The sequence below is a fragment of the Mixophyes fleayi genome, chromosome 6 (assembly GCF_038048845.1).
Source record: "Mixophyes fleayi isolate aMixFle1 chromosome 6, aMixFle1.hap1, whole genome shotgun sequence".
NCBI classification, from domain to species: domain Eukaryota; kingdom Metazoa; phylum Chordata; class Amphibia; order Anura; family Limnodynastidae; genus Mixophyes; species Mixophyes fleayi.
The window spans coordinates 218186731-218203863 of record NC_134407.1 but is presented as its reverse complement, the minus strand read 5'-3'; the positions used below and the strand labels follow the sequence as shown (position 1 = coordinate 218203863).

Below are 17133 nucleotides of genomic sequence, written 5' to 3'. Positions count from 1 at the left end.
GATGAATAAAAGTATTTTTAGGAGAATATTATTTTTGAAAATTTGATTCCTCCATAGCTCCAAAAAAAATGAGAAAATCACAGTTAGATTCGTCTAGTTGTAGTGGCAAAGTTAAATTGATATGAAGAATTGAGATCTTGTGATATGATAATGCCCAGATTTTTTATATAAAATGCTCTTCATTTTATTGGGAACACAGAGGCTAGGTGTTTGTCCTCTGTATTGGCCGGTATTTAAAACCTCAGATTTGCCTACATATAACTCAGAATGGAGAGAATAGCATGGAAAGGATATTCTAGGATTATTTGCCAAAGCAAAATAAAAAATGGAAGGGTTAAATTATAATAAGGTTTGTTTATTTTTGATACACAACACCTTAGAGGTGACCTAATTAATATATAGAAATTATATTTGAGGTCAATAAAAAGAATTAGCAGGCTCATCAAGTTGTATGTCCATACAAATAATGTGTAATGAATGCAATGAAAGTAAAGTAAATTTGGAGGTTATGGATATAAAATAAAATTGATTTAAAAAAATAATATAAATAAATATAAATTAATAGTAAGTATAAAGTGATTAGGTTGGTAAATTAATCAATGATAAAAGAAGGTACAAAAGTGAGTTATGTAGTAGAAATATATAAGCGTATATTTAAAGGTAACAAAAAAAAGAGGAGTGGCTTGGCGCCCAATCCCTGGTAGATGCCTTCATCGTGCTCTGCCTGTGGATTTTGTTTTAACTGCTCAACAGCTTCCCATGAAGGTACTTATTAGTCTTCCTGGACCAAGATAGCTGCATATCCAGAACTGGGCCATCCTCCCGCCATCTGGATTACAACCGCTTGTTCGTCCGCTCCCTACTAGTCCACAGCTGACTTTGGTCGCCTTACCAGATAGAACAGGGAGAGCCCAAACAACTACATTGGGGACCACTACGAAACCATGGGGTCCCAGTGTGCCAGTCCTAACCAATCATCCAGTAGGACCTACTACGGGGAGGGCTTTTCCACATGTTCACTAAGAGTACAACCCACTGATCTGCTCAGCTCCCCAGTGCCTCCTTAATTCCCCTACAGCACATCCGTTAAAATAGGCAGCCTGATAGCCACGCAGTTTGGGGCTTACCTGATCAAAGATCCTGCAACTGCTAACAGACATTAAAAGCGCCTGTGTCCTCCAGCCGAAGGGGCTCTGACTGCGCCACCTGTCTCGGTGCTATCTGATACAGCCCCATCAAAACACCTCCACAGACACCGCAGAGTTTGAGATCGCTCATAAAAACTCCCTCCGGCATTAAATAAGTTCCATTCCACCTGGGACATGAACCTGTTTTAAAATTTGATCCTGAGTCATGGTAGTGGAATAACCTTCAGTAACTTCACAAAATATTCTACTCAAACCAGGCAACCTTGTCACAAAATGACTAGAGCAAAGACATCAGTAGCTGGTGGTCTCCTGCATTACCTTACTGAACAGAAACCTCCCTCCAGGGCTAAAAATAGGAACCTGAATCACCCCATGAAACACACACTCGAAACCTGAAGATGACAATCTTACCCCCTTTACGCACAGAGACTTTCTATTCTTCCTTAATGAGATGAAAGATTTGAAGAAAATCTGTGCCTGCCCTGCATGTAATGAAAGAATACATTGTAGTAAAAGAAAGTAGAACAGGCCAATGAGGTGGTGATACACCAACAAATTTTCGAGATTGATTTTCAAAACGTGCTAGGATATCACACACCTACACCCAAAAAATACTAGAACAATAGGGCTTGGTGTAATAAATTGAGGATCAGGGGGTTCCCTGAGAAATTCAAACCTACCCACCAAGACTCTACCTGTCTTCTCCCAGAAGACCATCTCTTCCTTGATCGTTCTCACTGTGCGCTGAAACCCTGGTCTCAGGACCCATCTCAGCCTAGAGATGTCATTCTGAGAATGCATTATTTCACTGCAAATTAAACCATCCTGCGATAAGCACGTAAGCTGCCGGTGATCATCTTTAATAATACTAGCTTGTAGATTTTCCCTGGACATCTCACCCACAACCTTAGCCAGAAGGAGAGAATTAAAGCCTGTCACAACTATGCTAAGGACACACAATATAAGTACAGGAGGGGGTATACCGCCCAATCCCTGGAAGCACAGACCCTATTTCCCAAATTTGGCATCACTACGGACTATGACCGCCCTGTCAAATTTAGTGGCCTTGTACTTACTTGTGGTTTTTACTTTTACTACTTACGTTTGTAAACCTGGGGAACTACATTAGAGCGCCCCCACTTTTCAATAGTTGAATTCTCGAATGTTTACATTCTTTTTATACCAGCTATAATTTTTCCTTCTAATAACCATTTTTTTAAGAGGTATTATTTATTTGAGAAGTACCATTTGTTATATAATTCTTAATTACTGGCTGTTACAGAATATTTTTGTATTACTAATTGTTTGTTATGAAAGCACTGTATTTAGTAATGTTCATGCTGTTGCCTCTACCTACCTAGAGCAACCATCTGCCCCCCCCCCCCCCATGCCTGGTACCCCACTGCTTCACTTACAGTTATTCATCAGTTGTTAGTAGTCGCGGCGGCCGCGGGCACCACCGCGACTCTCCTTACCTTCCTGCTGGCGTCCCGGCCGTCGCTATGGCGACCGGGACGTCACTTCCGGCTTTGGCGTCCCGGTTGTCTGGGCAACAGCCGGGACGCAAGGGATCCTCTGCCGCCGTGCCAGGCCAGCTGATTAACAGCCGGGCGCGCGCGCTATAGTCAGTTTAGCCAATCATGGCTATCTATTATCAGCTGTTCGGGGCACATTAGTAGATATTATGCAGTGGAACACTGCATTCCTACTGGCCATTTGCACTCCTGCCATTAGGCAAAACCTGTGACTACTCTAAGACCTAGTCCTGATTGGTGCCTGGTACTACTTATCTGTCCATAGGATGTTGTTCCAGAACTGTAATGGCTTTTTTAGATGTTGTTTGCCAAACTCTAGTCTGGTTTTCCTGTTTTTGTGGCTCACCAATGGTTTACATCTTGTGGTGAGGTCTGAGCCTCACTGCCGGTTATAGCGTCCTGTTTACGGTTCTGCTGCCTGCTACTCTATCTCTGTGCCTGGTGTTTAACCTAAGATAGATTTCCTGTGTATGACCCTTGCTTGTTCCTGGACTTTGAACCTGTGCTTCTGACCCTGACCAATTGCCTGAAACCGGATTTTGATTCTCTGCTAGTGCCCCCTGAACTTACGCCAGTCCCTGGATTCCGAACCTGTGCCTGTGACCTCTGACCTTGGTTTGTTCTGTGGATACGCTGTCTGCTGCCGGCACCGACCCTGCCTGAACCTCACGCTGCTGTCCGCCATAATACTCTACTCCTGGGTTCTCCTTAGCCGGTACACAACTCTCAACCCTCTGTTAGCCTGCAGCCAAGTCTGTCCCCACCACAAGGGGCTCCAGTGAACACCAGGCTTTTGTACCGGCTGGAGGAGTTCCTAACATTAGTATTGAACCCCGCTTTTTTTTTGTTTTCCTTTCTTGAACTCCTATCCCTCCAATCGAGACTTCCCATAGCCACCCCTGCCAATGGGCATTCTGCCTTCTAGCTGACCTATCTGCTACACTACAATATAGTTTCCCTCCCCATTCTCGGCACTAATGGCCTTGGTCGACTCCTCTGCCCTATAGTGATGGCATCCCAATGATTCCCTCCTCCATAACAATGAAAATGTATCCAAGCTTAAAACCCTTATTGCAAAATACTTTTAACTTAAAGACCTCCCTGACATATCACCGTCTACCCCTTAGACCGCCCACACGGTCCTTTGGTATAGCTGGGAAATTCCTGAATGGCATCCTGGCCCTTAATGCTGACGGTTCAGCTAAAGTCTTAATGGCATTCCTTCGAATCGGGTGTTTATCCATAATGTCTTCAGACAGGGAAGTCCCTGGTTATTGACGCACTTGTGTCTCATATCCGGTCTAACCCCGACATCCAGGGAGCTTGAAACTTCAAAATTTCACTTTTCATGTATGACATATTACTCTAATTGACCCAGTTGAGAATCTTTCTGCCCAGCCTCTTAAAAATCATGCAAATATATAGCGATCTGTCCAGCTACATAATTTTTTTTAAATCAGAGGGTATGCTGCTTCATGTCTCTCTTCAGGATGCAGAAATCCTCAAAACAAACTTTAAGTGGCAGTCTAGAACGATAAAGTATCTAGGGGTTAAATGTATCAAGCTGAGAGTTTCCAGCGGGTTTGAAAAGTGGAGAATATTGCCTATAGCAACCAATCAGTTTCTAGTTATCATTTAATTAGTATATTCTACCAAATGGTAGCTAGAAAATGATTGCCTGCTATAGGCAACATCTCCACTTTTCATACCCGTCGGAAACTCGCAGCTTGATATATTTACCCCTAGGAGTCTTTCTCACAAATCCCGCTACAATTTGCTATTCAAAGAAAACTTCCCGCAACTTTTTTGCAAATGAAAGCTGAACAGACCTCCTGGAGTCACCTTATCTCCTGGCTTGATAGGATCATAGCTGTAAAAATGACCCTATGGCTTTATCTCTTTCAAACTCTCCTGGTGACTGTCCCCCCTCTCCCTATTAAACAATGGCCAACATCCAAATAGGCCACACTGGTTTCATCTGGAACAGGCCCCCGAGATTTTCAGCCAAGGGTTGGCTAAGCAGGGGGGCATATGCTCCATAATAGGCTACCTTGGGCTGGGTCACTGGGCTACCTGCATTTTATTCCTTTAAAATGTTTCTGATAGGCTGCTGAGCTGAGCCCCCATCCCCAGGGCTAAAATTTGCCAGCCAGTCCCGGTTTCAGGTAACATACTGAAGGGGACTTGCAGATATGATACTTTTCTGGCATTACATTTTTCTCAAGTGACCATGTCCTACACCCCTAGGTTTAAATCAGCCTGATCTAACATTCCTATGGGGCCTACCCTAAAATCAAGGGTCATCCGCTACCAAACACTTAAATTTTCAACCAAGCTCTGGAACTTATACTTGTTGAAACTGAAGATCACTTCTCCTCTCTCTCCCTTGACTCTCATCTGGGACAACCCTGCTTTCCTCCCTGGGGACGTCTATGGGCAGTTTCTGTAATTTTATCCAAGCTGATAAATTTCCCGTTAATTTCTGTAGACATGGTTAGTGACTATCCCTGATGGAACATCAACAAATTTGAGCCTATGTACATTCTTGCAATTATGGCATTTCTTGCATTCCTCTACCCCTGACCACCAATCTATGAGATCTTACCCCATTTAAGAATATCTGTGCACACTATCCAAAGAGCAGGGGTATGATGTCCCAAATTAATGGTGTTCTACTTGGCGCAGCCCTACTTTCACAGATTTACCATGAGGTGGAAAGGGAAAAGAACTTTGGCCCCCCTCACTGGCTGATGCAGCCCAAAATGATATCCTTATATGGGGGCTGGCATGCAATTAACTGGTACATCTAGGTGTATTGTTGACAAGATGCTGTTCGCCAGCATGTAAGGAAGGGTTGTGTCAGAACCCAATAAGTAACATATAGATTAGTAATAAGGCACACTTACAGTGTAACATTAGGTCTTTTTATCAGAAGGGAAAGATTTGTGCAGAAGATCCTCTAACAATTACTAGCCCTCAGTCAAGATTAATACACAGGTAAGATGATTTGTATTAGAAAACTTTAATCAGAATAAAAACATGCTACTTACCTAACCAAAATGTATGTTATGTTCTGTTTACAGGGGTGTCAACTTTTTGCTGGGTGAGCTCAGAGGTGCCCAAATGGTTCACTTGTACTCAGTAATTTGTAAAACCTGTACCAACCATTTGATTTATCACAGCAGATATAGATACACCAGTGGGCCCCCCCCTCTTAGCCGTACATTCCCCCCTCACAGTAAATGCTCTGCTCCCCCCACTCCTCTATCACTTTATATACTCTGTTGCCCCGCCCCCCACCCCCTTATCAGAGTAAATGCCCCACTTACCCATTCTTCACACATGCAACAGCTCCTGGTCACTGATAGACAGGGACTGGGCGGCGGGCGGTGATGATATCACTGTGCTGCACGCTACCAGTGACCGGGAGCCGCCGCATCGTGCGGAGGGAGACATGCGGTCAGACTAAGAGGCCCGGACAGACCATGGGGCCCCCTAGTCTCTCCGGGCCCCCCACAGCTGTATCGGCCGTACCCCCTGATGGCAGCCCTGGGTGCAGGTAAAAGAAAACAGTTAAATATATTACATTCAAAAAAAGTAATTCCAGTCTCTAATTTTTCCGTTTCAATGCTTAAATAACACTACAAACCATTTGTAGTTTTTAATATATGATTCTTGAGTGATTGTTTTTAATGTAACCAGTTTTTATTTAGTACCAACAACGACTTTACAACAAAACAGCATTTCCAAATCTGTATAAAGAAGTACTACAATTTTTGCATAAGAATCAATAATGATACAAAAAAATAAACAATGATGGGGAATGGTTTGGGTACAGCAAAGATGGGGAAAAGCAGCAAACTCTCCAATCAAGGTATCATTCAATTTTTTTTACTTAATACCTTAAGATATCTTTAGTTTGGATAATGTGAAATACAACCAATTAACAATATACCCTTTACATAAAGCAAAACTGTCTATATGTCTCCTTATTCATCTTAAAAGTGTCCCAAGTATATCTTAAACTGTACTTGCAGAATTCTGACTCCTTAAATTCCAGCCAGTAAAACCAAGTTGCGATGAATTTGGAATATCTATCCAATGCTGAAAGAGTATTAGCTTTGAGTTATATATAATCTTAGCTTGTGTCTCTTTAAGAACCAATCTTATACTAACATTTCACCTAGAACAGTGTGTGTAGTATTTTTAATCACGTTGCTTTGTGCAGGACGTTCTGGGCCTCATTTAGAGTCGGACGCAAAGTCCGTTTCAGGGGCATCCCGCACATTTCCACTGACGGACATGCGCAGTAAGCAAGTTCCCTGCAGTTCTTTCTGCTTTTCAGTTTCACGTACTCGTACTGAGACAGCTTGTGTCTCAGTACGAGGGAAAGGACGGAACACAGAGTTATGTAGGCGTGACCATTAATAATTTAGATACTATGGGTGTCTACCCGCAAAAACTACCCTAGTCGGATCAAGACGCGTGCGGAACACATGTCAAAAAGACAGAAAAAGTGCGTCAGGATTTAGGTGGTGCAAGTAGTTAGCTAGCTGCAGGAACTGGTCGCAGCTCGGTAGGGTATTACGAGTGGGACGCAACTGGGGTTGCATGCCACTGGTAATACTCTACCAAGCTGTGGCACACTCCCACTCCTGCTCTTTCATGTACGTCTTAGACACACATTGCCTCCGAATATAAATGAGGCCCTCTGTGCTTCTTTGCACTCTCAGCACAAAATGCATCCAAGAATATTCCAGCTATGAGAAACTTGGCTAATTGCCTTCTTGTTAGTTTAGTTTATATACCAGGACCTTAGAAAAAGTTCTTCAGCCTCAACCTTGGACATGAATGTGCCAGACCGCTGTGATTGACCATCGCCTCTCAGGAGCAATTATGGTGAATATTCCCTGAATTTAGAAGTTTGATCTGATCTCATAATTGAAGCTTGTTTGCTATAAAAGCTGTGATCATGTTGTGTGTGCATGTATTGTATCACTTTAACTTTGCAACAAAACTTACCATGCTTCACGGTACATTAATGGCACTATGAGCAGGTTCCACTGAATCATTATACACTTGGGAAATTAAAATTATATTGATTGTTTCATTTGTGACTTTTTTTTGTTGTTACAGTGACTATTGGTATCACAATATCAGCTTAACAGAACAGATTTTTTTTATTTAGATCTGGATTCTGGACGTCACTGGCTTGTGAGTTGTTGAACAACCTTTCAACATCGATAATCCATCAGAACGTGATATATCTACATTTATGGGCATTGCCTTTTGCGGAACAGATAGTTGCAGCCATGTTGAGGTGGTTGTATGGGGTTGTCTGTATTGTGGTTTGAGAGACATGTTTGGTATCAGTAGCTGATGGGGAGTGCTGGTCCTCTATTACCATTTAGAGGCTCTTGGGGTTCCTATTGGTAAGTTAGCTCTCAGTTTAAAAACACATGAATGTATGACCCAGTACATATGTTTAGAGTTAGGACCACACTCTTAGCAGAAGCGCCGTGAAGTGGCTGGTGGCTTATCAACTTCCATTTCTGTAACATTGGTGGTTGTATGTCTGTAAGTGCTCCAAGACAAAGTCAAGGTCCTGTGAAGCCCTTGAAATGGAGCTGCAGACAGATCATGATCAGTTGACAATTCTAAAATAGTAAAGAAGTAGAAGTTGCTCAATTAATTTATAGGCTATAGCAGGTGCATGAAAGGGTGGCTTTATCCTGAAAGGAACAAACACACAGAGAGATCCCCCAGCACACTGCTATAGCCAGCAACAGATCTGCCATTTCTACTGTAGATAAAAATGCAAAAGTCTTAGTTGCACACATTTGCCCCTGCACTACAGGTCCCAGCATGCCAAGGCTGCCCTTAAGTGTTTGGGCATGCTGCCGCTTCTTGTACGACAAGCGTGACACAATACTAGATCCTAAAAGCTCCCGGTGCAAATGAGGTCTTACAGTAGTTCAGTCATATTTATAACATGGGGATTTCCCACGGATTCAACTCAGGGCTTGAGATCAAGCCTTGGGAAATCCCCATGTTATATATAAATATAATTGAAATGCTGCTAAGAGATCATTTACACTGGGATTTACTGCATTGCGTATGAGTTTTTAATTTATATTTTATTTATATTTTTTTATTTTGCCAAGCCAAGGATCCTTGAATTTATTACAGATGAAGAGTCTGGATCTCGGTGAAAAATATAGAGGGTGAATGAGGGATGTTCTGGGGTGTTTATATTTCAATTAAAACCAGTTTTACACTTGTGTCTGTGTTTTATTTACATTTTTCCTTGGTGCACTAAAGTTCATAGTGGGCCCTTGGTGCCAGGGCATGCTGGTACTTGTGGTTTTCCCAAATGCCATGGGTAGGCTGGTGGTACTACAAGTGCCAGCATGTCCAGACACTGTCAGCCTGGGCATGTTGTTACCTGTAGTGCACCAGGGACAAAATGGATTTATATATTTAAGCAATTAATATTACCCCATACCCACCGCCCCAGGAATGTAGGAAGAGCCCTAGTGTTATCAGCAGGGGCTGGTTAAACCTTGGGGGTTATAATGGCAGAGGGACCCCACGCTGTGGGTTTACCTACTATAGTGCTACCAGCCCAGGCTGGCAAAGCCTAGTGCTGGTAATAGTAAATCAGGGGGGAACCCACGCTTTCTGTCCTTCCGCTTTTGCTACGACCGGCGTACGCTGGCAGCACTAGGGTTAAGCTGTTTCGGAGGGGGGTTGGAGGTGGAACATCGTTTTTTTTTTCTCATATCAACATTTTGAATGTTACCATTGCAACCTTATAGACATTATGATAGTGTGTAGACATTTTACATGTCGACATTTTGATTGTGTAGAAATTATGTAGACATTTCATACCCAACCCCTTAAGAATACAGCCGATCATTGATGGACTATCTCAGTGATGTCCCTGTTCCTAGTGAATTGATAGGATGTATTTCTTATGGTTCACCCACTAAATGGCTGCATCAACTGTAAAGCTGTAATTCTTATAAAAACCATCCCACGTTTAGTATTATAATCTTTTATTCATAAAGCTCCACCATGTTACTCAGCGCTGTACATGACACAAATAACATAAAATTACATTAAAACAGAAGGTTAAAATTACTCAGCCTTACTGAGCTTACAATGGAAGGTGAGGGAGACAGCTGTCAGTGTCCTGTGTTCCGTGTTATCAACACCATTTAATTTGTCCAAACAGAGGTTCTTAGTATCTAGAAATGAGATGAGCAATTCATTTACCCAACCAGAGAATTGCTGGAGCCACTGGATGTCATTTATTAACTGGAAAAAATACAGCCGCACAAAGCACTTTGTAAAGAAATGTGCTTATTTATTGGCCTAGTGAATACATAGATGCATAAGCGCACTGCCTGTCACAGAGCGCACTCTTTTGTACGGTGATAATCGTTTTCACAATTACCACCGTTCCGACACCGAGGACTAATACAGTTAAATTACGAATGCGTGAAAACAAGCAGACGCTGTAGATCTCCGATCACAGCAGGAGGGTGACTGCAAGTTATTCCGACTACTCAGGTGTTCGTCAGTAGGTTTTCACATCATCGCAACCTGTATGACTTTTAATTTAAAGCGGCAATGTCACACTTAACCCGACATTGCCGCTTTAAATTTAAAGTCATACAGGTCGCGATGACGTGAAAACCTACTGACGGACACCCGAGTAGTCGGAGTACCCAACCCCTTTTGTGAGCTAAAAGGTAAATGTGTTTGTGTGTATGGTTTAGAGCAGGGCTGTCCAACCTGCGGGCCGCATGCGGCCCAGCACGCCTGTAAACGTGATGTCATCACGCCCAACATCCATTGCGGAGCGCAGCACAGAGGAGTCACCCGCGCGAGAAGAACAATCAGCAGCACAAAATTGGAGAAGAGGAGAGTAGAACAAGCCGATTAAAAGGTAAGTTAAGGGGGATTTTTTTTATTATTTCAAGGGACGCTGACAAGTGAATAAAAGTCACCTGGTCCTGGAGCATCATGGATCCCTGCTACATACTTCTACTTGTAATACTAATAGGGTATTATATATTATTCTCTTTGGCCCATTATTAGTTGTTATTCCTTAGCTAACATAGTGGTGTAATTAACAAAACAGGTCACAATTTGGGGTCACAGTGATGTATATGTCAGGTACCGCAGGCCTGGTCAGGGCACCCTGATATACAATGCCTGGCTTAAATGCACTTTATTGATATTGCATCAAAACAATACAAAAAGTGATTATTTTGCTGGAGGTAGCAAGAAATACAAGCTTCATTTTATCGATAATTTAAATTTTTATTCCTGTGAATGGTGTTGGAGGGAGGGGCCTAGTGCACGGCTTTGCCCGGGGGCCTATAATGCTGTTAAGACAGCCCTGGCAGTAACTCACAGCATTGTGAGATATGTGTTTGTCTGTCTGACATAAACCATAGCGGAGTATGGTGCTAATTAAGTCTTTTAAGACTCACTTTTTGCTTTTGAATGTTTTTAATAAATTTAGGTTTGTTCTCTTGGACGTGGATGAGGTCTTTGTTTTAGTACATCTAGGACCAGATTTACTAAACTGCGGGTTTGCAAAAGTGGAGATGTTGCCTATAGCAACCAATCAGATGCTACATATCATTTATTTAATATGATTCTACAAAATGACAGCTAGAATCTTATTGGTTGCTATAGGCAACATCTCCACTTTTCAAACCCACAATTTAGTAAATATACCCCTTAGACTTGTACCTTTCTTAATCCATATGCTGACAAATACTCTCCATCCAGGTCAGATCTATGGCCAGACCACATGAGTCCAACTCCTCCTTAATCAAACAATTTCCCAGCATAGGAAACCTTCCCTGAATATTGGGAGTATGAAGAATTAAATGAGTTCTAACAAGACAGACAGCCATCGGTTACCTATGTCACATGACATTAATGACACCATTTAATAAGTCTGTTATGTAAATAAAGAAGATTTAGTGATTAAACAAAACAAAAAAAGTCCTTAACTTTCTGACTCAACTCCAAAGGGAACGTGAGAGAGATTGCTGCTACCTAAGGAACAAGACATACGACAACTAAAGAGTTGCTGGATCCATTGTAAGTTATTTACCACCCTAAAAAGGCTCTATATACACCAGCTAAACCCGTCTATATGCACTCCTCACCCGGTGAACATCAGCTTTACAACTTGCCCTGCTAATAAAAAACTGCACGGTGCCTTAGTGGTTAGCACTTCTGCCTCACAGCACTGGGGTCACATGAGTTCGATTCCCGACTATGGCCTTATCTGTGAAGAGTTTGTATGTTCTCCCCGTGTTGGCCTGGGTTTCCTCCGGGTGCTCCGGTTTCCTCCCATACTCTAAAAACATACTGCTAGGTTAATTGGCTGCTATTAAATTGCCCTTAGTCTCTTTCGGTCTATGTGTGTGTATGTTAGAGAATTTAGATTGTAAGTTCCAATGGGGCAGGGACTGGTATGAAGGAGTTCTCTGTACAGCGCTGCAGAATTAGTGGCGCTATATAAATTGATGATGACGGATGAAGCCGATGCAACAAAATGTGCATGAATGATACTGCATTCAGCTAGAACACTTAGATCTGCTTAGATCCTACCATAAGCAGCACATATTTGCACCCCTGCTGATGCATCTTCACCCACTAAACCATCTGTGGACCTATATAAAAGGAGTTTATAGAAAAATAGCTGCATCGCATCATAGCATAAAGTTGTATTTGGAAGGTGGGGCCACATTTTTTGCTGCTTTGTAACTGACCCCCCAGTGAGATAGTGTCAGGTTACAGAATAATAAGAACATTACAGCGCATGACTAAACATAACATATTAGTGTCCCAGTTCCTACACAGAGGTCCTGATGCCAAGTTGGCCGCAGGTTTGTATCTACGCTCACATGCTGAGGCTCTTGCTATCCGTGAAAATCAGCATCTACGTACAAATGTGTGTATGGGAAAAGCACGATGATACGGTCTGTATTAAATCTGGTTGTAAAAGTTGAAATTTTTCTTTGACCCATAGGGTGCCCCATCCTAAGTTTCCAAGTACTCATATCCTAGGTTGGTAGCAGCAAAATTGGTGGAGCACAGTAGGGTCCGCTCGCTACTAGCACTAGGTTGTGGCCATACATTTTATGAATGGATTACATCGTAGTTCAGTGCGATTTGTGATGAGACACCACATGAGTCCTGCAGTGCCCCAACTAAAAAAAAAAAATACTTCTTTAACTTTGTTAGCCCAGGAGTGTTTGAGAAGAGCCCTAGTGCTTTCAGCACAGGGCTGTCTTCTTTTGGTGAGAAACAGGGTCGTCCATATTTTTGTGGGCTCAATTCTCATAGGGCTGGTTGACATGACAGAGGGACGGCTGCCTTTTCAAGGGGACCCTATGCTGCTTATCCTCCCGAGTGTGCCGCTACAAGCTGTGAGCTACATTTTTGGAAAGGAGGGTATTTTTGTTAAAACACTGCAAAGGTCCATATTTGCACCAGACCTCAAAAGATATGCCTACTGAGAGGTACAGGTGCTGGGGGCATTTGCCCCCAGGTCAGTCCATAGTGGGCTATCTTGGGCTGGGTTACCTGCATATTTTTTCTTTTAAAATGTTCCTAATGGGCTGCCGAGTCTCCCCCCTTCCCCCCAGGCTAACATTTGCCAGCCAGCACCTTGACAGGTGTATCTTCAGGCCTGCATCCAACAGCATTTACATTTTCACGCCCCTTCTCCTCTTCCTTTCCACTTCTCCGGCCGTAAGGAAGCACAAGTGTCAGATGCACACACGTCTGCAATCACACACGTGTGACCATTGTAGTCATGCACTGTGCAAATGTGCACATTTTATGCTACGAACAACAGGCATAAGTCTCACTCTGCATCAGCCCCTATAACTGTAGCCAACTGGCATGATTATACAGTAGGACATTATATATAGCACAATATGATCTTGTTATTATTGTGGCAAGTGATGCCAATATATAATATACTAAGGAAAATACTATGCGCAATCTGCTCCAGTATTATGTGGGTGACATACATACCTATGTCTGTAGATGGTAATTGCTGCCTTCCATACCTCAGCGATGTTAACATACCTTTGAGTATAGACTCTGTAAATGTATCCATTTCTATTATTTTCAAATTTGCATTAATAAAATTAACTGTTTTTTCAAAATTCAGAGTATTGCAGCAGCCCTGTTTTATGTCCATCAGCTCATGGAAATGGATTTTCTTCTGTGTGACTTTTCTGATGGACAAGAAGATTTGACTTAAGTGTAAAACATTTCCCACATTCTGAACATGCAAAAGGTTTCTCACCCGTGTGATTTCTCTGGTGTTTAACAAGATTTGATTTTTGTGTAAACCATTTCCCACACTCGGAACATGAAAATGGTTTCTCACCTGTGTGAGTTCTCCAATGCTGAACAAGACTTGATTTCTGTGTAAAACATTTTCCACACTGATCACATGAAAATGGTCTCTCACCCGTGTGAATTCTCTGATGTCTAATAAGTTCTGATTTCCGTGTAAAACATTTCCCACACTCAGAACATGAAAAAGGTTTCTCGGCTGTGTGGGTTCTTTGATGTCCAACAAAGATTGAATGATGAACAAAACATTTGCCGCAGTCAGGACATGGAAACATTTCATCACTTGTATGAGCTGTACCACGTGTAACAATATCCGAATTATCATAATTAGAGGGGTAAGATGATATATCTGCACTGTCAAATACTGGATGTATATTTAGGGTAATGGGGTCTTCTCCTGGATAATCTTGTGATAGGTTATCTTCTGTTTTAAAATCTGAAGATAAAAGTAGATTTCCCTCCGAGGTATTCCTGGATTTGCGCCCATCTGCTGGAAATAAAAATAATGTATGGAGATAGCAATCTTATTTTACATTAGGGACAGGTTATAATGCCCCGACATTTTCATGCTAGGAATTCAGGACTGTTTAAGCTCAGTTAAATTTCAATTTGAAAAATGTGAACACATCATTAAAATTATAACTGTGCATGTAGTAAATGCGACTTGTTTGTTGAACATCGGCTTAAAATATGATATAACCGCATTACATAGACTCTGCCGCAGGGACATACAGATTGCACAGTCTCATTGGACAACTCTACCCAAAATGCAGGACTGGGCAGTAATATTTCCCAGGCACACACATAACCCAGCCAACATCATCGGACAGGGAGCCTCATTAGCCAATGACATTGTCCAACCACAATGCTCATACAGACACTGTCCTCACAAAACCACCGGAGTCTTCAAAGCAGAGTAGGCATTGCTAAATTACCAGCAAGTCCTGGCCATGGGGTTATACTATACAAAAGTTCTTCAGTTGGGTACATAGGTAGCAAAAGAAAACCGTGAAACAGCCTCTAGCGTAGCTCAAAAGCCGCAGTCATATTACTAATTTAGGCTATAGCAGCACAGCTAAAGAGTATAGCAGAGTACAGAAAAGAGGAAAATCGCAACATGGAATGAGGATGGCACAGATCAGAGTAGAACATAAGGACTGAGTAGGAGAACGGAGCAGGGTACAAACGGCAACAGCAGAAAGAGGAAGAAGCATAAGGGTAGAGCAGGATACAGAGACAGGTCAGAAGATGAAGTGTACAGAGCACCAAAACACAGATCTGAATGAGCTATTGTGTGATGTCGGGGTTGTGATTATAGTTCTGTACGAGAAGGTGAAGTGTGTGTGAGCTTAGGCCGAGGGGAATTACTTGCTTTAGTACTGTAGTGCTAGTATACACTTACCTTTACCTCATTAGTTTGTTCTGACAGAGGAGAGTGTACAGTAAGATTGTAGTGACTGAACAAGGAGAATATCTCACTCTTTTCTGTAATAAGTGTTTATTACTCACCTGTGCTGATATCTGTAGGGATTTCCTCCTCCTTACACTGCTGATCACCCCTCACATACATCTCTTCTTCTCCCTCTATAATTGCTACTGTAATATCAGTCAGGAAGTCCTGAAGAGGCAGAAAACAATAAAAATCATATTGAATACTATCCGATAGAATAACTTGGGATAAAAATGAATAATATCAGTGTATATGAGCCATACAGCTTTCTTCTTTTTAATATAGTGAACAATCACTTCGGCATTTGGTGAGACCCTAAATTCCATCTACCTGATACTCCTGTGTGATGCTGTATTTTTCCTCTGTACAATTCTGTGAATAAAGAGGACGGGGACATCTCTCTGGGGTATTTCTGTTACTGGATCCATCTGTAGGACAGACACAGTGACCGATACATTGTATATATGTGATTATCAGATGATGTGTATATCTAGTTGGCCCTGTAAACTTCTCTCTCCTTTATAATAAATTAAAGTCTCCTCTTACCCCATGACATGAGGGTCTGGTGATTCTCCATCATCACGTCCTTGTACAGACCCTTGTGTCCTTCTAAATACTCCCACTCCTCCATGGAGAAATAGACAGTGACATCCTCACACCTTATAGGAACCTGACACACACAATGATACAGTCATCACACAGACACATCCCCTGGTGTTACTGTATAATGTCCCATTCCCAGCAGTCACCTCTCCAGTCAGCAGCTGAATGATCTTGTTAGTGAGTTCTAGAATCCTCTGGTCTTTGTCTCTCTCATGTATCAGTGAGTGAGGTGGAGGCACCCTGATGGGGCTCTGAGTCCTGCTCAATCCTCCTGACACACAGGGACGGCTCCCGAGTGTCATACACTCACCAGATGTCTTCTTCACTACGGTGTAATCCTGTAGATTGAGAAAATCCATCAAAAGCTAAATGAAGCTACATCTATTTAGAATTTATTTTAGAGGTTAATTGCGCAAACTATACAAGAAGAGTCTATTTTACAAATTCAACCCCAATCCTATATATAACCATTTTTTTTTATACATATAGGAAAGTCAACTGTATATAGCACTTGCGTCTCCTGCAGCTTCTGACATACGCAGTGTGCCGGCTGCTCTGAGGTCTACAGTCTGCCCCCACAATGCATCACTGCATGAACAAATAAGTGCATGATGCATCTGTGAACATATGGCTACAGACAGACGCTGACCTGCCAGAGATGGTAGGAGAAGTAAGAGCTATACTATACTAGACAGGGCATATAGTAAACTGGAACTTGTGCACATTTAAAAATTATATATTATTATCATTTATTTATATAGCACCACTAATTCCACAGCGCTGTACAGAGAACTCACTCACATCAGTCCTTGCTTCATTGGGGGCTTACAGTCTAAATTCCCTAACATACACACAGACAGACAGAGAGAGAGAGAGAGAGAGAGACGGCCACATACAAACTAGGGTCAATTTTGTTAGCAGCTAACTAACCTACCAGTATGTTTCTGGAGTGTGGGAGGAAACCTACGCAAACAAGGGGAGAACATACAAA

General features: G+C 42.2%; 1 protein-coding gene across 3 annotated transcripts in view; it reads right to left on the bottom strand.

Moving 5' to 3' along the window:
- LOC142159792 (uncharacterized) overlaps positions 1 to 17133 on the bottom strand; it is a 143270-nt gene that overhangs the window by 107907 nt on the left and 18230 nt on the right. For 2 of the 3 annotated variants that reach the window (XM_075214529.1, XM_075214527.1), the window contains exons 3-4: positions 16289 to 16480; positions 16086 to 16209 (exon numbers count right to left, since the gene is read on the bottom strand). In XM_075214529.1, the coding sequence (XP_075070630.1) occupies positions 16086 to 16209; positions 16289 to 16480 (316 nt within the window). Of the gene's footprint in view, positions 1 to 15869; positions 15968 to 16085; positions 16210 to 16288; positions 16481 to 17133 lie in introns of all 3 variants that reach the window. The other variant, XM_075214528.1, reaches the window with a different exon arrangement.